Source organism: Gadus chalcogrammus, chromosome 6 (assembly GCF_026213295.1).
Source record: "Gadus chalcogrammus isolate NIFS_2021 chromosome 6, NIFS_Gcha_1.0, whole genome shotgun sequence".
In the NCBI taxonomy this organism is placed as follows: domain Eukaryota; kingdom Metazoa; phylum Chordata; class Actinopteri; order Gadiformes; family Gadidae; genus Gadus; species Gadus chalcogrammus.
The window spans coordinates 3,283,261-3,306,780 of NC_079417.1; the positions used below are offsets into that span (position 1 = coordinate 3,283,261).

The 23,520-nt window shown below is 42.9% G+C and overlaps 2 protein-coding genes across 2 annotated transcripts; both read left to right on the forward strand.

The window, feature by feature from the left end:
* The first annotated feature begins 70 nt into the window (after window positions 1–70).
* On the forward strand, window positions 71–10,609 carry LOC130384044 (lipid scramblase CLPTM1L-like). The gene is made up of 17 exons (XM_056592031.1): window positions 71–547; window positions 1,035–1,126; window positions 1,428–1,608; window positions 2,017–2,141; window positions 2,503–2,581; window positions 2,909–3,026; window positions 3,852–3,946; window positions 4,377–4,461; window positions 5,093–5,193; window positions 5,642–5,707; window positions 6,086–6,136; window positions 6,841–6,923; window positions 8,000–8,034; window positions 8,602–8,657; window positions 8,976–9,020; window positions 9,218–9,351; window positions 9,763–10,609. The coding sequence occupies exons 1-17, from the start codon at window positions 347–349 to the stop codon at window positions 9,827–9,829; spliced, it is 1,614 nt and encodes a 537-aa protein (XP_056448006.1). The 5' UTR covers window positions 71–346; the 3' UTR covers window positions 9,830–10,609.
* A 4,862-nt stretch (window positions 10,610–15,471) lies between these two features.
* On the forward strand, window positions 15,472–21,803 carry LOC130384942 (prostate stem cell antigen-like). Its single transcript, XM_056593348.1, has 3 exons — window positions 15,472–15,784; window positions 19,779–19,895; window positions 20,313–21,803. The coding sequence occupies exons 1-3, from the start codon at window positions 15,724–15,726 to the stop codon at window positions 20,522–20,524; spliced, it is 390 nt and encodes a 129-aa protein (XP_056449323.1). The 5' UTR covers window positions 15,472–15,723; the 3' UTR covers window positions 20,525–21,803.
* Window positions 21,804–23,520: the final 1,717 nt, after the last annotated feature.

The window sequence follows — 23,520 nt, forward strand, 5'->3', positions numbered from 1 at the left end:
CATTGTTAAATGTATGGCTTGTTGAATGGATTTTTTCTGCCTTTCTGTATATTTAAATAGCTACCGTATGCTGTGTAGTTGAAGCCTATGGTTGGAGCACGCTGCTGATGCTGGTCCTGATGCAGGATTCCGGTTCGCGGTTTCCTGGTGATGCTACGTCGAGACGCCTGCGACCGGAAGGATGCTGGCAGTGCAGGAAGACTCACGGGGCTAAATGTTAACCTTTATGATGACTTTTATTTTTGAATCTGTACTTTTATAACGCGTTTTTTCTGGTGTTTTCTGTATTTACATTCCACTTTATTTGATCTATTTCGATTTGCTTATATTTTGCTGGTTTAAAATAATGTTTCCCTCGTGTTATTCCAAACCTGGAGACAGTGGGAGTAAAAGGATGTCTTTCACAAGGATCTTTCTTGGGGTGTTTGTGGTCTACATGTGTCACACCGCCTGGGTGCTGTACGGCTTCCTGAACACGAAACCTTGCGACAAGGGAAAGGGAGAACAGTGTATCACTTCCTACCTGGCAGATCGACCAAAACTACAGGTTCGTTGCAACGTGTTTGGTAGTTTACAATACAGACTCTCTCGCTCGTATTGATTAACTAATTTACTAAATAAGAAATCGAATCTATCTAAATCAATCTAAATAAAATCAATTGGGACAGCGTTTTTTGCTTTCTGTTTGAGAGAGACACATTCACAGAGAACACAAGAAAAAGCTTAGATCAGACTCTTATGGATGTCTTTTAACGAAAAACATTTCGGACAATAGGCTACAGAAAGTTATGCCTATCATATAGGCCTACCTAAAAAGTCATTTAAGTCTACGGTAATTTCTACATGTCATGTGTAACACTGAAATATATCAATATTCCTGACCTCCAGGCTACGTTCATTTTGCGAGCTAATTTCTTTATTATAAAACACAGTTCGTAAAATATCACCCATGAATCAAACCCAGGCCCCCATGGGTCTGCTCCAGAAACCTGGTTTCTGCAGACCGTTATTCATGCGCTGCTCGTCTTCACCAGCTGAGCGTGTTCACCTGCCTGGTCCCGGAGGAGAGTCCGCTAAACCTCATCCTCACAGTGGACCCCTTCGACCCGCACTCTGCGTTTGAAAAGTAGGTTAAGAGAGAAGTTTCTACATTTAATTACAAAAGGGTTGTTTAGAAAAAGACCCCGTTTCTTGTGCAAAGTTGTGCAAAAAATGTTTATTATTATAATTATTTTTATTTTGTATTTTTGGCATCAACTATTTTCTGCATATAACAGAAGTCTGAGAAATATTCACTTTTCCATTAAATAGGAGCAATCCCACGTATTTATTTAATTGTATTACTTCAATGTTACTATCACAATATCACCCAACACCCCCTGAGAGCACAGCCTTCTCACAGGCTGTTTCCCCCGCCCTCTCTGCAGGCAGGTGAACGTCTCTCTGCCGGAGGAGACCCGGGCCAACGGGAGTCTCCACGCGGTCGTGTACCTCCACAAGGCCGGCGTCTCCCCCTTGGAGGACCACAGGGGGGTGCACCACGCGGCCCCCCTGACCACCTACACCACGCCCAGACACACAGCTGCACCGAGGGGCGCCCTGCGCCAGGTAACACGGGATATGATGTGGTGTGGATTGATTGATTTTATTTTGATTTGATCGTTTTGATATAGAATATGAACAGCGCACTGTGTCGTACGCAGTGTGTAGTCGAGGGACGACACGATGACGCCCAAAGGCTTGTTTCCATAGTGGTCCCTGTGGGGGCAAGTCAAGAGGGCGGGTAGCAGCAAATCACACCTCAATTTACACAATGACATACAAGTCACACACATAACAAGGGTCATAATTAAGACATTCCGAAGATTGGTGTCTAAGTCCCAAACTGTTCACAATAGGTGTCAAATGTCAGATCTAGCAACTTTACGGTTTTGCATATCGAACCTTGCCGATTTACCCACGAGTCCTACAGTTTGTGTGTGTCCCTCTTTGTTTGTGTTTGTCTCCTTTAAGCAGGGGTCTTACAGATTAGAGGCTCTTGTTTCCCATTGGAAGCCACACCTTTCAATCACGGTGCTGTCCACGGACTTCCCCTTCAACAAGGCGGGGCTCCCAAGTGACCTGAGACGCCACATGCGCGTGTGAGTCTCCAAAAGCCGAGGACTCGTTAACACCGATCCTTGTTGAATGATGGACTGGCTTGATTACAATCATCCTATCACTCATACCGCCCCATCCGTCTGTTTATAAAAAGGCCCAGAATACACGCCATTCCTTTGTTATGAGTTGCAATGCACGGTTCTTATGTGTTCATTTTTACCACTGGCCGTACATCAGAATCATGAGACAGAATCAAATCATAATTCATTCAAAACTCATTGGGGCTCTCACAAATTGCTGAAAGAAAAAAAATTTAACCTTTTTTTTTTTACGGTTTTTGATGAGGGGGCATTGCCTTTAAATGGCAGATATGATGCAATGTTGGTTTGTCTCGCTCTGCAGCTTTCCGGACGGGAGGAAGACAACCTACCTCCCGTTGCTCCTGGTGGATCAGCTCAGCGTCGGCGCCAGAGACCTGCTGGTAGGCCGTAGTCTCTCTCTGATTAATGTGAGCGTTTCTCAACAGTGGGACGGAAAATCTTTGTAGATGTAGCTCACGCTCCAAACATCAAAACACACAGTATCCACTCTCTCCCATGAAAACACACGCAATATCTATTTACCGGTACATTAGACAGAAGATGGGCAAGTGCGACGTGTTTATGAGCGTCTTTACGGTACAGACAGCTATATATTGTTGTTTCTCTTTCTTCTGACAAATGTACTTCCTGACTGTAAGTAGCTTTGAATGAAACCGTCTGCTAAACGCCCTAAACGTAAATGTTGAAATGTTGTGATGTGTGTGCAGGAGGTCAGCAGCAGCGCGCGCCACCTCCCCCTGACCGTGTCCTACCGGGGGACGTCTCTCCAGAGCTTCAGGTTCTGGATCCACCTGCAGGACCTGGTCCACTCACTGCGGCAGTTTGGTCAGTCGGCCGTCCACAGTTCACCCTCTCGCTCACCTGATATCGGATCTGTCTTGATGTGTTGAGTGAGATGCTGGTTTGCTATTCATTTGTAAGATAGGCTATATTTTCTATGCCAATTTTTTTTATTTATAAACCGTTTTTTGATTGACATTTTCTTTAGATCACTTGTAACCAAGTGACATTTAAAAAGCTGCTATCAGCACAATTCCTTTTTTTCATTGGGTTAGGATTGAGTCTTATGGTTCATGGATTCGGCTCTATAGCAATAGCCGTTAGTCAAGCGAATGCTTGAGAACTAAGAGACTCAATCAAAACACAATCCAATCAAAACAAAGTGGGACGAGCCACAGCTTTGAGCTAATATTTAAATGTGGTCCAGCACCAGTCAGAATTAAGTGAGCATGATAACAAAAACACGTAGCCTATCGTATGGCTTTCAAACGAGCCACTACATACATTGCCTAGACACCCATGATTCATTTCACGACCTGATGAAGTGAGTCCGGTCAAGTGACGAAGCAGCTTCTATGTAGTGAAACACACCAGAGACTTGTGGGTCCACTGTGTTCTGTTATTTTATTTATTGTTAGCGCATTTAGCAGACGCTTTTATCCAAAGCGACTTACAACGGTTAATACACACATTGACGCACCAACGGCAGAGTCAACCATGCAAGGCGACAGCCAGCTTAGGGTTAAGTGTCTCGCTCGGGGACACATCAACACTCAGCTAGGAGGAGCTGGGGATCGAAGTAGCAACCTTTCGGTTACAAGACAACTGCTCTACCTCCTGAGCTAAACCGACCCACTGTTGCTGCTGCAGGTTTCACAGAGGAGAACATCGACGAGATCAAGGAGACACTGCGGGGCTCCAACCTCTACCTGCTGATCCTGACCGCCTTGGTCACAGCTCTGCATGTGAGACCACACGGCACCACACAACCCGTCTGTCTGTGTGCTGTGGATGGAAGGGTTTGGTGTGTTGTCATCGAAAACCATTACAAATAGAATACAAAACCATAATATTCGCTCAGATGGATAGATATAGTGCCAGGCAGTAAGAAACAGAATGTAAATAGGAAGATGGAGATAGATATGCTCATTTCGACTCTCATATCAGCTGATCAATACATTCTGCTGCATTTGACAGATAATCGGTATCAACGCTTTTTCTCCCACACGATGAAACAGAGAAAAAATATTCGAAAGAAAAAGGGAAATTGTGGCTGTCTGCCACTTTTGACAGCGTTGGTTTTCTAAATAATAATAATCGTATGTATATAAGATTGGCCTATTTTTGAACAGTGTACTTTACCATGCGTTCATAGATGTGTTGTATACGTTGCAGCTCATCTGTGAATTCCTGGCCCTTAAAAACGACATCACGTCGTGGAGGAAGAAGAAGAGCATGGCGGGCATGTCAAGGAGGACAGGTAAGGAGCACAACAGGATCTGTTCAAACAATGCTCACTAAAAGTTATGGTTCATGTGCCGAATATCTATAGAGAATGTCCTCTGTTGTGGCCATCACGAAAGCCCTCAAGATTTAAACACTGAACTCAAACTGCAAAGCCGTGAAAATACTTTCAAATGCTATAACAATTTTTTTAAATTGCCGGCGCTTTATATTAGTGTTGAACTTGTGGTTTGCTTTAAGAGTTTGGTTTCTTTACTTAAGAATGGATCTTCTTTGGCAGTTGGGCTACATAGCGGCCTCTCTAATGTAGCCCACATTCCAAAGAGCGGGAAAGGAGATATTTCGGGCGTCTTTGGTCGCTTCATGGCCTCATTTTGATTAAGTGGCGCCTTATTATAAAGTTGAATTAAAATTGTGATGCTAGAGTATAGGACATTCAATGCTCATATATATTTAAGTAAAGGGGTTGACATTGAAAAGTTAGTCCTCATCATCTCTCTAAAAACAGTTGGTCAACAATATGGTGGTTACCATAACAGCGTATCGAGTACATTTCCTTTGGCACACCGTTTAAAGATAGTCGAGTTTAAAGATAGTTTGTGTTAGTGTCGATTTCCACCCTTATCTTCCCACCTTGTCCTCTGTAGTCGTGTGGCGTTGCCTGGGCACTCTGCTGGTCTTCGTCCATCTGCTGGAGGATACCAGTCTGCTGGTGCTGCTTCCTGTGGGCCTGGGAGCCTGCGTGGAGGTAGCTCATACAGGAAGTCATCAGCTGCTTCACCTCCGTCTATCGCCAAATCTCCAGCTCTTCTCCTCGAGCTCCGTTGTACCCCCCTGTTTCAGTCGTCGGAGGCTGGACAAGCAGGGACGGGAGCTAAGCTACGGCCTAGCTAGCCTAGCAGCGTTACTCTGCAGGACATTGGAAAGCAAATGCTGACCCAGCGATCTCCCCTTCTGGACACGCAACGATAAATACATTTGAAGCATAGTCCAGTTTGATCAAGAAGTACAATCTGCCTACTTCCGTGGAAACGCCAAATCTATTCATTTTAAATGTTTACTGAGGTGGTTTTAGGGTGACGGAGGTATAACAGAAATTATAAAATGTTTATTATAAATGGCCGTACAGATCAAGCCATAAAACTAATGTTTATGATTATGCTTCTTTCATCATTGATCGTTCTTTTCCCTCCCAGGTATGGAAGGTCTTCAAAGTATTCAAGATCCATGTGCATCTGAAGAGCTACAGGCCCATCATGCATGTGAGTACATATCATAATATACATTAAACCATTTAATTGAACTATTATACTGAATAACCTGACATTATTGCGTTAATCAAACACATTTAGAATGTAACTTTTTTTGTCTGCGCCACCTTTCGGTCAGGGTGTGCATGTACAAGGCATTCCTCCAAACTTTCAATAATAACTATAAAGTATAAATATGTATATGTTTGTACGTGGAACAGAGGGGGGCGCTGTTTACTCCTTGTACCTGTTAGCTCCTCTGTCGTCGACTCTGCTCTGACCTCCCGCCACTTTTGGGCTGTAATGAAAGCCTCTCTTGTATTTACTCCGTATTATTCACCTGCTGAAATACATCCCATGTCGGTAACATTCTCCTGACACTGTGTGCAGGTTAGTAAACTGGATGAAGCAGAGAGGAAGACATCGGAGTATGATTCACAGGTACATGCCTCCGTAGAAAGACCGATTTTTCCTTACTTTATTGCATGATATCTCACTGTAACAGGACACAATTCAAATGTTGAGATCATACCAGGTAGACTGCATGCTAAGCACTTTGAGATTCTTAAATAAATAAAATGTATTATTATTATTATTATTATTATTATTATTATTACTGCGTGATGTACAAGAAGACACACACCCTACATTGTATGGTCGTCACCTCATGCCCTCAATGTTTATCTTCCACTTGGATCCTGGAATGCGTTCTGACATAACTCTGTTGTGTTTGTTCGTCTTCGTACACAGACACACGTCCACACACACGTGCACACATTCAGGCCAAAGGCACACACTCAAACACTCACAAACGCACGCACACACTCTCTCTCTCTCTCTCTCTCTCTCTCTCTCTCTCTCTGTCTGTCTGTCTGTCTGTCTGTCTGTCTGTCTGTCTGTCTGTCTGTCTGTCTGTCTGTCTGTCTGTCTGTCTGTCTGTCTGTCTGTCTGTCTGTCTGTCTGTCTGTCTGTCTGTCTGTCTGTCTGTCTGTCTGTCTGTCTGTCTGTGTCTCTCTCTCTCTCTCTCTCCGTCCCTCTCTCTCTCTCTCGTCTGCTTGACCGGCCGGTCAATGTTAAAGGCTTTCATGCCATCTTACTTTCCTTCTAGACCTTTCTTGAGTTTAACGTGTGTGTCTCCCCCCTAGGCCTCCAGATACCTGTCTTATTTGGTCTACCCCTTGTGTGTCGGCGGGGTCGTGTTCTCCCTAGTCTACCTGCGCTACAAGAGGTTAGACGCAAATCTCTCACACATCTCTCTACAGGTGTTCAGTAACGCTGGCCTACGAGTTGACTGACTTATGGCGCGTTTCCAATGCAGGGTGCGGCACGGTTCGGTTCGCAAAGGTGAGGTACGGATTGCGTTTCCACCGCCAAAAGTGGGCGTGACCCGGACTGAGCCGTACTCGTTATGCCCTCGTCTTCAGTACTCCTCCGTTGGGGTACTGAGAAGCCTGAAAGGGTGCCGGAGAATTCAAGCTACACACCCCCTCCGTTGACCTCCGTCAGAAACAAACAAACAGTAGCCTTGAGGTATTATTCTTTACAATGAACATGTCACGTAAAAGGCTTGCTTGGGCGAACAAGGAGGTGGAGACGTTCCTCTGCATTCTTGGGGAGGAAGACGTTGTTTACGATGTTTACATAGCTGCCGCGGCGATCGACATCCGGCCTACCATAAAGGGTACTGTCAGCGGTGGAAACGCGACCTCGGAACTGCGCTGGGCTATACCGCCCCCTCCCTACCGGACTGAGGCGAACCGAACTGTACCGCACCCTGCAGTGGAAACGCGGCATAACATAACTGAAGAGAACTGTCATTTCTCTGGGTGATATCACACCACAGCAACAGCGCCATCTCCAGGGGAACACAGGATTTAGAAAAATGGTCACAGGGAAATAAATAAATTGCTTTGTTTTTCTGCCTTTTTCACACTTCCAGCTGTTGGGTCAGCATTTTGTCTCATATTTCCCATGTATGTTTTCAGGTTCAAGCTACGTTAAAATGTTAACATTTTACTCATGTAATTTGTACAATTGAGCCCCTCTCAGTTAGGAGGTGGGAGACTTTCAGAATGCAACAAAAACTAAATACAGCTAAATGTTCGGCCACTCCAACTGTTTGAGCAACTGTGAGACGCCATCTATCGAGCGCAGTTGACAAGGTGGCTGAATGGGAGAGGTTTAGGGAGCGTCAACAGTAAGATTCTCGTTAACAAAGAGAGAGGCACGGCCGGCCAGCCGTTTAATTATAGTATCTATCCAAAGAAATAATTTATTTGAATAAATTCTGCCTTTTGTCAACAGCTGCTACTCCTGGTTAATCAACATTCTGTTGACTGGTAAGTAAAATTGAATCCTGGCAACATAAACTTGGCGAGTAGTCATCTAATGAAACCTAAATGAAGGATTGAGAAGCTATTAACTACTTGAACATATAATTTTTTGCTTAAGAAGCCTAAGGCCGATTAGCTTATTAGTTATAATAATCATTGGAATAAATCGGTCACACAAAACGCACGCACAGGTCATGTGTGTGTTTTGTGTGACTTATTTATAAAGGGTACGCAAAGGCTGTCATTTACTTACATTTACAGATCTAAACATATGGAAGACCTTTATCTCCCACTTTGTATGAAAGAAAGAATAGTTTAAATAGTTCACATCTGAAACTTCATGATGATATTGAACACAGTATCTTTACAAGTAGGCTTGGACATTATTAACCATCAGACACTGCAGAACAAATTTGGCAGGGACAAGGCCGTTTTTACAAGTTGTTCAGTCCAAATAGGGTTAAAGACTCCACTTAAGTCTAATAAATGCTATGTGCCCAACACACATTCATGCAACACATATTAGAAGTTGAAGTTATTCCGTCTAAATCTAAGCTGTCATTGTTTTAACAGGAGTTTATGCACTGGGCTTCCTGTCTATGGTCCCACAACTCTTCATCAACTACAAGGTATTCCCGGCCTCACCGGCACTGACAGTCAATGGAGACACACGATCCGTTCATCTATACCGTCTTATTCACGTTTGGGCCATTTTGGTTTATCTGTCTCACTCTCATTGTCTCTGTCTGTCTCTCTGTCACTGTCTCTTTGTCTCTGTCTCTCTCTTTCTCTCTCGCTCTCGCTCTCGCTCTCTCTGGCGCTCTGGCTCTGGCTCTGGCTCTCTCTCTCTCTCTCTTTCTCTTTCTCTTTCTCTTTCTCTTTCTCTCTCTCTCTCTCTCTCTCTCTCTCTCTCTCTCTCTCTCTCTCTCTCTCTCTCTCTCTCTCAGTTGAGGGCTGTGGACCACCTGCAGGGCACAGTGTTATTGTACAGAGTAAGTACTGAGTCGTCTCACTAACACACCACCAGCCTCTTCTAAGCCGCAGTTCAAAGCCCCGCCCCGCCTCTTCGGTCTGAACCAGCCTTTAGACTGCAGTGCTTCCCCTCCTCCCTCCTCCCTCCCTCCCTCCCCCCTCCCTCCCTCCCTCCCTCCCCCCCACCGGTCCTGACTGTCCCCCTCCCACCCACCAGGGGGTGAACACCTTGCTGTGGGACCTCTGCTCCTCCATCTCCTGCCTCTCCTCGTCGGACCGCGTGTCTCTGTCCCACCAGCTCTTCTGCTTCAGGGACGAGCTCTTCTTCTTCCTCTACCTCTATCAGCGCAGGTAGCACCCCTCCTCTTCCTCCGTTTGACAGTCGTGAAGAGAGTGTGGAAAAGGGCAGCAGAGATTTGGAAACATTAATAACCCTTTTTCCATAACAAGCCATAATGTTAATCAAATAATTATATGTTTCATTACATTGATGCTTTCTGTCGTTGTAAAGTGCAGCCTATTTATATGCTTAGTTGTTTTAACTTCATTATTATTCGTGTCAAGTATGAATGTTGACATTCCAACAAGAGCCAATGTATTTATTTGGTTGAGTAACTCTGTTATTGACACACTGTGTGTGTGTGTGTGTGTGTGTGTGTGTGTGTGTGTGTGTGTGTGTGTGTGTGTGTGTGTGTGTGTGTGTGTGTGTGTGTGTGTGTGTGTGTGTGTGTGTGTGTGTGTGTGTGCGCGTATCTTCCTCAGACACTATGCCCACAAGGCCAGACTTCGAGAGGCCGGGTCTAAAAGCAAGAAAGTGAAGACCCAGTGAGGAGGAGGCTTCGTGTAGAGCACAACATGGATCCATGATATCGGCACCTTAAGGCGTTCCCTCCTTGATAAACAAACAGAAAAAAGAGTGTATATACAGAGCATATCTCCCTGTAGATGCGCCAACATAAAGTGGCATTGTCACGCCAAGCTCATACAAGAGAGGAGCGACAGCTTCAAATGAGGAAAAAAAAACGTAGTCTGTCCCATCCACACAGTTTCTGTGAAAAGCTTGACCATTGCCATCATTCTTCAGAATCGGACCAATGTAGCGGAAATCACAACAATGAACAATGATGTCAATGGTCCTACTTTTCAGTGTTCAAAACACACGTATGAAGTGATGGCGGTTCCCCTTTAAAGGAGCAAAGTGGAGATAGGACAGGTTCCCCACTAATTCCAGGTGTCATGGTGTGTATTGGATGTCGCCGAGGTCATATATTCCTTCCTCGGTTAGACGAGTCCGTAGAAGTAGGAGAAAACATCCACCCACTCATGAGGTTTATTCGACCCACTAACTCTTTGAATTTAGTGATTTCATGCCACCAGGTGTGAGTGTGATTAGTCAGAATAAGCCGTTTGAAAATGTATCTTTTTTCCTGTGTTTTAGTAATTTGAACATTTGCCGAAGTCTGCTTGGTAGGCTGGTAGACTGATCTGTCCAGCGCACATCTAGGTGGACACGCCCACATCTAGGTGGATACGCCCACTTGTGATGACATGCCCACTTGTGATGACACTAAGGGTGCACTCGCACTAGGCAAGTTCAAGTGCCCCTGACTGCAGCCCGCAGATCGAGGAGGAGCTAAATGTGGGCGGGGTTAAACGTTTAACCCCGCCCACATTTAAGGACAATTCAGCGCAGTATCATACGTTCTCCCGCTTTTGAGCGGAGGAGCTAAATGTGGGCGGGTCTAAACGTTTAACCCATGTTTTTTTCCTCTCGGGCGCCATCTGGTGGCGGAGATCCGGCAGCACATTCTCAAACATCAATACAGCACAGCACAGCACAATGACTTACCGGTAATATGGAAAAGGGATCATGCATTTGATAGACTTAGACATTCCTACTTTTAACTTGTCATTTCAAATGTCTTTTTTAGTATAGACACATATTATTTCGTACACTCGTACACAATTATATTAGCTAAGTCAAATAAACCAAAGACAGAAGCGGGAGAACGTATTTCCGTCTGGTCCATGATACTGCGCGGAATTTTCATTAAATGTGGGCTGGCTTAAACGTTTAAGCCTGCCCACATTTAGCTCCTCCACTCGAAAGCGGGAGAACGTATGATGCTGGTCCTTATTATTAACAACTACAGACCAATATCAAATCTGCCCTTCATAAGTAAAATCATTGAGAAAGTTGTCCTCCAGCAACTTAATCACTTCCTGGCATCAACTGGTTGTTATGACACCTTCCAATCAGGATTTCGACCCCTGCACAGCACTGAGACCGCCCTCATTAAAGTTGTAAACGACATCCGTCTTAACACAGACTCTGGAAAAACCTCAATACTAATGCTACTAGACCTCAGTGCTGCATTCGACACTGTAGACCATACAATACTTTTGGACAGGTTAGAAAACTGGGTGGGGCTTTCAGGCACAGTCTTAAATTGGTTCAGATCCTACCTACAAAATAGGAACTACTTTGTTTCCATCGGCGACTTTGTATCAGAATCAACCAACGTGATGTGTGGAGTCCCACAAGGTTCGATCTTAGGACCCTCTTTATTCAACATCTACATGCTCCCACTAGGGCAAATCATGCATAATAACAATATTGACCATCATTGCTATGCTGATGACACGCAAATCTATGTATCGCTATCACCAAATGACTATCGGCCCATAGATCTGCTGTGCCAGTGCATTGAGCAAGTGAAAGACTGGATGTGCCGAAATTTCCTTCAGCTAAATGAGGATAAAACAGAGATAATTGTATTTGGTGCTAAAACGGAAAGGCTTAAAGTAACCCAACACCTTCACTCTCTGTCCCTGAAAACCTCAATCAAAGCCAGAAACCTAGGGGTTATCATGGATTCTGATTTACATTTCGAAAGTCACATCAAATCAGTTACAAAATCTGCATATTATCACCTTAAAAATGTAGCAAGACTTAGAGGGCTCATGTCCACAGAAGACTTACAAAAACTTGTACATGCCTTTATCACTAGTAAGCTTGATTACTGCAATGGTCTCCTTACAGGTCTCCCAAAACAAACTCTAAGGAAGCTTCAGCTTGTTCAGAATGCTGCTGCTAGAGTATTAACAAAGACCAAAAAATTTGAACATATTACACCAATTCTTAAATCGTTACATTGGCTTCCTGTAGGTCAGAGAATTGATTTTAAAATCATGTTGCTAACCTATAAATCCCTACATGGTTTAGGCCCAAAATATTTAACTGATATGCTTCCACTACATAAGCCTTCTAGAACACTAAGATCTTCTGAGACCAATCTGTTAATTATCCCCCGAGTAAACACGAAACATGGGAAAGCAGGATTTAGTTACTATGCAACAAATAGCTGGAATAAACTCCCTGAGGATTTAAGACTTGCCCCAACCCTGAGCACCTTCAAAACAAGATTGAAGACTTTTATGTTTGCTTTAGCTTTCTGCTAAATCTTAAATACTTTAGCTTTATTTTACTAAAATGCCTTTTTAACTCACTTTCAATTTTACTTACTAAAAAGCCTTTTTAACTTTCTATTTGACTAATTTCTTTGCATATGTTTTCTTTTCTTTTTTAATGTATAACAATGTTTATATGTGAAGCACTTTGAGTCTGCCTTGTGTATGAAAAGTGCTATATAAATAAAGTTGCCTTGCCTTGCCTTGCCTTGCCTTAAATGTGGGCGGGGTTAAACGTTTAACCCCGCCCACATTTAGCTCCTCCTCGATCTGCGGGCTGCAGTCAGGGGTTACTCGGCAAGTTTGCCTGTTCCGTGCTGCAGGAAGATTCAGCACAATTCCCTGCACGGGAATCACGATTAAGGCACGGGGAAGGGAAGGTTTTCAAACGGCTTGTAAGGGATGACTACACTCGCACCTGGTGGCGTGGATAGGATCACCCCTTTAACCATGGGTTCAGTACCCAACATGCTACGTCTCCTTAACCCACTTTCCTGTCTCTCTCATAAAGCATATGAAAAAAGATGTTCAATATTTATTCCTTTGATGCTCCACACTAGTCATGTTAGTTTATGATGGTCTTGACTCCCAGACAAATGACCGCTGTACCGCCAGGCTAAAAGTGTATCTTAATCATATGAACTTGCTTCCCTCCTGTGAAATATTGTTATCATAACTCATGTTCCAATATGCATGTTGATCTATTAGCGCAGAACGTGAACTTTCACATGGATCGCTGCACCTGAGTGAGAAGGCTGTCGACTACTGTGAGGACCACGGCTTGATAAGGAGCTAATGCTGTATCACGGTAGCATTCGTAGACCCCACAGATCAGAGCGTGTATCTTCCATCGGTCCGGTTTAGGAATAAGTAAATTCCTTTGAATATGTTAAACATTGTTACATTAGAAACATTGTATGGTGAAACCATTCTGTGACAAAATCCATATCCAAATAAAACATTTCTGTCAAAAAAGTGGGAGATAAAGGCCTTCCATTTGTTGCTAAATGTAAGTAAATTACAACCTTTGCGCACCCTTTATGAATTCACACATACAGTAGGTTGATCATTCCATCAACCGTAAAACATAGCTTCAGCTGGCATGAGCTTTTCCGGTGAGGCATATTTATGTTGCACCTTGGTCTGACTGGTTCTCAACAAGCCCATACACTTTGGGCTTGACAATGGACACTGTGGTATTCTGTAAACATACATGACACACCCAGCATACATACGCTCCGTCCCGGCACCAGTGTGACAGTACATACATGCTGTGGAACCACATGCTGTCTGTGCTTGCTTTAGATTGTAATGCTTCAACTCAACTCAGTTCAATTCAGTTTGTATAGCCCTTGATCACAGGTACAGTTTGAAAGGACTTAGCTGGACTGCTTCAATGAAATGCTTCAATGTCTTTGGATGATTTAGCATTAACTTTTGTTTATGTTGACCACACTTTCTCTGCCATGGCATGCGACAGCAATATACAAATTACAACTTTCTTTCGTGAGTTAATGGCAATAGCAATTGGCCATACAATTTCATGCTAATTTGTGCTTACTGAAATATAGTCAAAAATAAAATTAAATGAAACGACTTAACTAATCCGGTACGTTGCTTCTTCAACTATCAGCCATGTAAATAATTAGCCTTTTTCTACGTAACATTAATTCAGCAAAATGACTTTAAATAAGTACATCCAACCATGGAAACACAACCCAAAAAGTGCATGAATCATGCAACTACATAAAATAATCAAATGAGCCAACTGCCTCACGTGCTGCATCATGGAAACAATAGATGGGGAGATGGGGCAGCTCATGCCGCCGTTGTGGAGCCACGACTGCAAACAATCGAGATTTTGTTGAGCAGCAGCTTAGTCCCCCCTACTAGCGTGGGAGTAGCAGGCCGTTTGGCAGCCGCAGAGTGTAGTGGAAGGGCCGGGGTGTGTGTGCGCGGTGTGTTATGATGTACAGCAGGAATCTGCACTGGTGGTGGGTTGTCACCGCGATGGAGAGCCGGTCATGCGGTTTTTCAAATCCAGGTTAGACTCAGACACCACAGAGTGTATTCCTTCCCTGGAAGGAAGACAAGCTAAGTCTTTTGAGAGTAAGTCTTGTCCACATTTGAGAGTATGCAGACGATTTGCAGCTTAGCCTTTGCCAGACCAAAACTGTTTCAAACACCACAAGGAAACACAAACACTAATCTCAATTCTCCACAGCTGTGGGGAATATCTGCCTACTGAGAAGGTGGTTTCTGATTGGCTTGTTTTGATTGGAGCACAGTGATGTCCCTCACTCTAACAGAATGCTGAGTGACATATTTTGGCACAGAGTTGAGCTGAAACTGATACTGTCCACCTTGCATTGGATGTTGTCATGGAAGCATGAATGATACTGAGCATAACCACCTAAAAATAGTCCAACAAGGTCTCTAGTCTCTATTTCACAGGCGTAACCTATAAATACACTAGTGGTTGGGGGAACAATGCATTTCATTCATGATTACATAAATCTCAATGTGTAGGTAACAACGATCCTTTGCTTTACGAGCCTTCGCCATCGCGAAGGCGATGGCGAAGGCCAAAAGTCATCATCCTCCGCCATCTTCCAGTCTCTCCCGCTCTCTTAATGTGTTGCCTATTGTTGTTGTGTTGTTTATTTCCCCCCTTTTGTTTGAGTGTACTGTCTGTATGTATTACTTTCTTATTTGTAAAGCGTCTTTGAGTGTAAAAAACGGATAAATTATTATTATTATTATTTATAGGCTGACTGCATTTAAAGTTCAGCGTGTTTATCTATGTACACAATATATCGCCATGGCAACCGGACAACTTGAATACTGATGGAATAGCAGATTGGACGCAAGGCAAATCGTGGCATACAGATACCCAACAGAATCACTCTGCACGTGGTCGCTGGGTGCTGTCCAATCTACTACAAAGGATCAGTGAAACCATCACACACGCCGGGAATTTCCCCCCCCGCAGAGAAATCAAACAATGTAGCCCACAAGGCAGCATTCACAGAATGCCATCCTCCTGCATGACGCCACGGCATGTGATTGGTGGGAGGAGGCAGCCTCAGGTACCGAGAAACCTAAACGAAAAGGAGGACAGAGGCGCATGCATGCAGACATGCGCATGCACAGAAACACACACACCTTAACGTTATGCACACCTAAACTAGTTTGACGGGCAGGTGTAAGAGCAAACAGTCTTGTGTCAGTCGTTGCCTGGCGTTGGATGCGATGCCTTCCAGTATGAAGATCCTTCTGGGCTCCGGCCTGATCACCCTGCTGCTTCCGTCAGGTACGTCTTTTGGGCTGGGCGATATGAACAGAAACTAATATCTCGATATTTTTGTTCGAATGGCGATATACGATATTTTAACGATATTTTGAACAAAACGGGTAAAGTGTGTAGTTTTAACTCCACGCCACAAATATTCACCATCAACCATTTATTGATGGTGAATACCATCAATAACTAACTCTCCACCTCAAGCTGGTGTGTAGTGAGCGTTCTGGCACCGATTGGCTGTCGTGCATCACCCAAGTGGGTGCTACATATTGGTGGTGGTTAGTGAGGTCCCCCCTTCACTTTAGGCGTCTTTGAGTGTTATTAATTATTATTATTCTTCATGTTTAACCTCTGTTTTCCTTTTATTCCTAGTCTGTTTTACATAGTTTTGAATGATTACTATATGCTCTGTAAGGTGACCTTGGGTGTCTTGAAAGGCGCTGTCACGTTAAAATTGTACCGGGGGCGAAAATTGTACCGGCCTACGTCATCGTTTGTTTACATCCTGACAACCTGACAACCTGCCCGGAAACAGACGACGCGATGCAGAAAACATGTTTCCAAACGACGAAATAACATAATACAAAGAGCGGATCGCTATCTGTATTAAGATAGATAGCGATAACACTTGTTTTTACTTTATATTTGTATTGTATTTAATTGTTTAATCGAAACAATAAAAAAGTTTGCCCGCGAAACGGGCGATCGCGTCAAATGACGAGTCAAATCACGTAGGAAGGTTCTTGAACATTCTAGACTATGAAACCTGCTTAAAACACTCAGTTTACTATCTAAATTCGATTAAACAATTCAATACAATACAAATATAAAGTAAAAACAAGTGTTATCTAGCGATCCGTTATCTGTATTATGTTTCAAGAACCCTCCTACGTCATTTGACGCGATCGCCCGTTTCGCGGGCAAGTTTTTACTTTATACAAATATAAAGTAAAAACAAGTGTTGTCGCTATCTATCATAATACAGATAGCGATACGCTATCTGTATTATGTTATTTCGTCGTTTGGAAACATGTTTTCTGCATCTTGTCGTCTGTTGCCTGGCAGGTTGTCAGGATGTAAACAAATGATGACGTAGGCCGGTACAATTTTCGCCCCCGGTACAATTTTAACGTGACAGCGCCTCTAAATTAAATGTATTATTATTATTATTATTATTATTAATAAGCCCCGACAGGGCGAACAGGATACCGACTCGCAGCGGAGGTGTCTTGCTTTGCCCTGAAGGGGCTTATTTTCGATAATGACCGGCGACGTTCTATACATTATCCCGCGGCTACTTGCTTAAACGAAAAAATAACTTAATGGTGTGTCTTTTTACAGTGTATTCGTTAGCAGCATTCGTAGTGTTGATCAGCAGAGAGACATTCCACCAAAGACGTTGACGTCGCTTAACAACCGAAGACGCTGGGGTTGACAAGTGGTGTTACACTGATTTCTGCGACCCACAGAAAAGTGTGACCCCAGGGGGCGCTGTTGCACATTTGCTGCAACATGCACCAGCGGGTCTTTATTTTCTTGATACTAACATTAATTCTAAACAGTGTTTTACACAGTAGCCTATAATAGAAAATGCTCAAAGGTAAATCAGCGTAATTTAACACTTATTGCTTTCAACGGTTTCGAATTCTGCTGCGTTCATACCGCGTCCGCAAAGCAAAATTTCCGCGTCTGGTGTAGCCGCGGCCTTACTGTAGATTTTATGGGAAAAGAAGCAACGGTGAAGGACCGTAGGCCTACTAAACAAAACGTCCTATCATTGCATGGGTTTGTAAAATGCTAATCAAATAAAAACAAATGTATTTATCAAGCACCTTTAATAAAAAGGTAATTGGTTTGGGGGAGATCTTGTGCTTTATTTATGTTTTTGTCATGCCTGTCTAGGCTTCAAACTTCGGTGTAACACCGGACAATTTGCGGAGTGATACCAAAGTAAAAAAAAACGTTGTTTTCCTTGACAGCCTCTTCTTTAATTTGAATGATTTTAGCTTGTGTGTTTCAGTAAGTAAAGGGCTGCTCAATGTAGATGAGATGTCTGTCTGCCTATGTACATTCTAAGATGCATACAGGCCCAACAGGTTTAATATGGCTGCCGACTCCCTCTTTTCCATTTGTTTTACTACCTTTGACACTTAGATGGATTTTGCGAACTTGAAAGTATTGTGGGTTGTTAGTTCTGAATGCATATTCGCCTCTCTTGAGCTATCAGACATCTGGTCATTTTCAGACAGACACCTCCTATTATGGGAGAAATTTACCATTGTTTGGAAGGAGGTATAAGCATTATCTTGCTCATACAAATAAAGCATGTGTGGAGAAAACACAGAGTCAACGGAGGACTCCGTTCTCTGGGACATCCACACGAGGGAATCACTCACTCCTTCTGGGGCCACAGGGATGAACATTTTTAACTCGGCTGACTTTGGGGGAACCCCTCAAACTGTAAATATCTATATATCTGGTTCACCCCATCCTGACGAGAAAAGAGAGGGGAGGGAGATACATCTACTGCACATGTATGCCCATTCATTCTTGTTTGCTTAGCTGACTCCAAGTGGTGAACCTCTCTATATCTGGTTCACCTTTGTGACGTCAAGGCATCCCCTGCAATCTTTCTCTCACTTTACGTATACTGACTTATATGTGAAGGTTAAGTTAAAGTTACTGTCAAAGTCAAACATTGTCTGTTTTATGAATGTGTACCACAATCACAATCGGGTGGTAGTGTTGTCAATTGGTTGAAGGTATACTCAACTGACACACAACTGATTAGAAGTGAGTTACATTGTGCTCATCAAGTTCACATTATTATTGTGTAAACAACCTGTGTCAGCGACCATTAGCAGACAAATTAATCCCATCAATACATCATTAGGGTCATTATGTATGTTATTAGTATCAGTTTAATTAGTAAGGTTATTTAAGACACAGTATCTCAGCGCCTTACAACTGACATAACTTATTGTCATGCTTAAGATATACATTTGTAAAGTTGTGATCTGATGAGAATCCGGAGAAGGTGGATAAGTGTATATTTAGTTAATGAGGGGGAGGTAGGAATTTATTATTGTAGCAAAAGTCTTTAGCACCTGTAACTGCAGATTTTCTATGCGTACACTAAAGCCACAAATGTGTAAGAGTAAATTTGAAGTCCTAAATATTTATTTTGCATGTGTACTCTAAAGTCACAAATGTGTAACAGTACATCTGATGTTGTAAATATTTTTTTGACCATTGTAAACACTAAATAGGGTCTACGAGTTCACATCTGTGAACTCGTAGACCTCGTCGTCTGTGTTAAAGGTGCACAAATCCTATCCTGTGCATCACAACTTCAAAGAGTCATGCACTTGACACTTTTGCTACAATCATTGCAGCGCAGTTGGTGCAAAACACATTCACACTCCCGTGTTTCATAATCTAAGAACATGCACAAAAGTTGTGCATTTGTAAACCCAAATGTGAACTAATGCATCAGAAGTTGCACATCTGTGAAATATTTCCTCACAAATGAAATTATATAGATCACTATGTTCAATGAGCATTTTAATGAGCAAGCACAAGTCCATCGATACAACTGCTCGAATCTGCTGCTACGAGTCAGATACTACGTTGATAAGATTAAACTTTACTAATCCGGCAGTGGGGAAATTCACTTAAAATGTTAATAGTTTGATGTTGCCTCAATGTTTATTCCTTCATCCCATACATTTCTGGTTAAGTTTGGGTCTCAACCCTTTGAGACTTTATTTGTATCTTTAGTGTGTGTGTGTGTGTGTGTGTGTGTGTGTGTGTGTGTGTGTGTGGTTTTTGTCTCTGTGTGTGTGTGTGTGTGTGTGTGTGTGTGTGTGTGTGTGTGTGTGTGTGTGTGTGTGTGTGTGTGTGTGTGTGTGTGTGTGTGTGTGTGTGTGTGTGTGTGTGTGTGTGTGTGTGTGTGTGTGTGTTGACCGTGTAACTCAGTATTGCTTTGCTCTCATGTCTCCAGTGGTCTGTATAAGTTGCTTCGTGTGCAGCTCAGCTCGGACCAATGAGGAATGCAACCGGTCTAACCTGACTTGTCCGGCACTGCAGGACAGCTGTTTGACCATCGTAGACATTGCTGGTAATTATATCTATCTATATATATATATATCTGTGTATATATAATGTACATCATTTATCACATCATATCCATATATGTGCCACATATAGGCCATGACTCTTGCTTTGTCAATCATGCGTTTTAAGTCAGTAAATTCTATAATCGGCTTGCTGATTGGAAAAGTTAAATAACATATTTTTCCTTCATGGCATTATTAAAAGCATTTTAATCCTTCCCGAACATTTCCAATCGAATATTCAGGACAAAGTGAAAACATTTTCTTCTGGGTCGACAATTTGCCTCATCTTTTTTGTCTTTAATAAAAAGGGGGTGCTTAAATTCCCAAACAAATCACGTTCCGTAAATCTGCGGTTACTTCTCACACTCCTGAATCGAACCGATACGCCCTCAACTCTGCGCGGTGTTTTGTGGTTCCAGGCCCCACCAGGGTCATCTCCAAATCGTGTGCCACCATCGCCACCTGCACGGGAACCTTATCGACCGCGGGGCTGGTGAACGGAATCGGCAGCGAGGTGAACTGCTGCGACACCATCAACTTCTGTAACGTGAACGGGGCCGCGGCCACCGCCGTGCACAAGGCCCTGCCGGCGCTGTCCCTACTGGCGCTACTGGGACTGGTGGTGCAGTAAGACTCCCACAGGACATGTTCTGAGGTGACGCAACAGGTCCCCAATCACAAAGTATTTTTATGTGTCACCCCACCGCGTTGAAATGTAAACTTTATCGGGGGGCTGCTTTGATTCATCAGGAGTAAACTTGTTGACTTGCCGGTTTGTTTTATGTCATATTTTGAGGAAGCAAAGAGCGAGAAGTGTTGATGTCTCAAGGTTTTTGAAGCGAGGGCCTCAGTTCTGGTGTGACCGGAAGAAAACGTTGGCCTACAGGACATGGAGCAGAGAGAGGTTAAATTAATGACACCATTAAATGGAGGTCCCATTGATCACTACCTGCTGTTTCATCACAGGCCTGATGAGTTATTGCAGTACACACAATGATAAGCAAAGGGGGTTAATTATTTAAAATAAATGTTAACCTATTTACATTAACTATACACTTTATTTTCTTCATGTGCTTTCATTGAAATTGTTGTGTACTTGGAAAAATAAATGTGTGTTGTGAAACATAAGCAGTATTCCCTAATATGTTAATGGGCCCAGTATCCTAATATGTTGTATTAATAAAGATAACCTACTTTCACATAACAGATAATACGCGCAAGTGGTTACTGTTAAAAAACAACATTGATCATCATGCATAAGATCATTATGTAATTATAATAGCCTTTTTGAGTTACAATTCAAGCAGAAGTACTTTGGGGAAGATATGCAGTACCATATCCATGCTAGAGGGGGCGCATTCATGTACACTTCCACCAGCGGCCACTGGCGGGCTTATGAAAAGTAACCTCCTTCAGGTAAAAATTGTCACAAAATATAAAACCATATTTAAAGATATGTTCATATTGTATGACGTGAAAATATGACGTTTTATAATTTTAGGTTTATCATGTAGTAGCAACACTAACTGTGGCCCTCGGAGCTGTTAGGAGACATATCAGTGTACTATAAAGCTGTATAAACCGCCGGTCATATTTCCTTGCCATAACAATACATTGAATTATAATTTCACTTGAAAACTCTGCTCAGAAATCTTAAGATCTTAATCAGCGTCTTATAAAATATATGAAGACACAGACAAAGGAGACCTGCATGCTTATGATATTTGACAAATAAAAGCTTCAAATAGATGGCAATTCATTATTTTATTATCTTAACCCCGCTCCGCCCACAGTGTTTAGCCTACTTGTGGAAGGCGGGGCTGGGTTCAAGGGTGTCACGGGAGCCTGGAAATGCACGTAGAGGAGGCCGCAGAGGAAAAGAAACGCACAAAAAACTAAATAAAGACGGAGGGTAAAATCACTGGTTCCTTGCCCACCCGGGTCATATCGCCACGGAGCAGACGGCAGTCGGCCGGGCCGTCCGAGAGGCTCTGTGCCTGTAGTGGTCAGGCTGGAGGCTGGAGGACAGACGGACGGGAAGAGAGACTACCGAGGAGATGCTGTGATTGGTCGATACGGGATATTGCGCGATCAGGAGACAACCAAACCCGTCGATTATCGTTTGGTGCTCTCTTGGAATGTTTTTATTGTATAAATAATACACTGTACTAAATCAGGTTTAAGACAAACTCATTTAAACTGATTAATTTAGCAAATAAGTAAAAAAGGAGAGTCATGTCAGGTCAGAGTTCAACAGCTTCTGCGGTCCATCTCGATTCTTTAATGTGTCCATGATCTCGATCTGTTGTTGGATTGAAAAACAAATACTAATGGAGTAGCCTACTGATTGTGAAGTATATGTTAATGAAGTGGTTAATTCCTTTTTCAAGTCGGCGCCACCAGGCGGCGCTTTAGCAGTTCAGAGTTCCTGTGTGATGTCCGTTGTAGTTTAGCTTTCTTTTGAAAGGGAGGCAAAACAAGATTTATGTAGAAAAAAGCTGAGCACAACGGTTTGAGAATGGTAAGAAAAAATAGGCAGTTTAAACTGCCTATTTAAAGAAAATACATTTTTTAAAAGTATTTTTTATTTTTTATTTTTAAAGATGAGTTTTAGCTTTTGTGCATGTTCTCAGATTATGAAACACGGGAGTGTGAATGTGTTTTGCACCAACTGCGCTGCAATGATTGTAGCAAAAGTGTCAAGTGCATGACTCTTTGAAGTTGTGATGCACAGGATAGGATTTGTGCACCTTTAAAGCAGACTTGTGAACTCGTAGACCCTATTTAGTGTTAACAATGGTCGAAAAAATATTTACGACATCAGATGTACTGTTACACATTTGTGACTTTAGAGTACACATGCAAAATAAATATTTAGGACTTCAAATTTACTCTTACACATTTGTGGCTTTAGTGTACGCATAGAAAATCTGCAGTTACAGGTGCTAAAGACTAAGATGAGTAATTTAACATGCGCTTAAACCATTTGAATGACGTCAGCTGGGCAAGATACAGATCAAAGGCGTGTTCACGGTCCTGGTGATAACGAGACGGCTCGCCAGCTACGCTCACCCTTATTACGCGTGTTCCCGACAGCGACCGTCCATCTGCACTGCGTTGGGATTCTAAAAGTTCTTCACAGCAGGGGTTTTAAATCCGATAAAAAACAGTCAGAACTAAACAGAACTTAGTTGGATCGGTTTCAAGTTTGCATGCCTTTATTTCCTTGGAGCCTATCACCTGCTATCCTTTTGCTTTTATTGATGAAAAGCACAACAGTATTGCCACTGTATGGAAGGCAACACTTGCCCTTATCTAGAGCTGGTTTACCAATACACAACGTTTAAAACTGAGCAAAGTCGATGCCAACAGACCGTTACAACGTCAATCAATAGTAAAGTATGTGATATGATGGTTGATTATTTTATATTGAGTAAAACGTTCATGTTCTGCCATGTTCATGCGCGTCACTAGTAAACCATACGTCACCAACTGGGCAACTCTTGATAACAGAATGCCCGAGTTGCCGAACGGAAGTAGAATCATAACAGCGTCATGTGGTGTCGTTCACGCAAACTTTCCGACGTCACGAAAAAGTTTTCCCCATAATTTCCAGCGATGTGAACG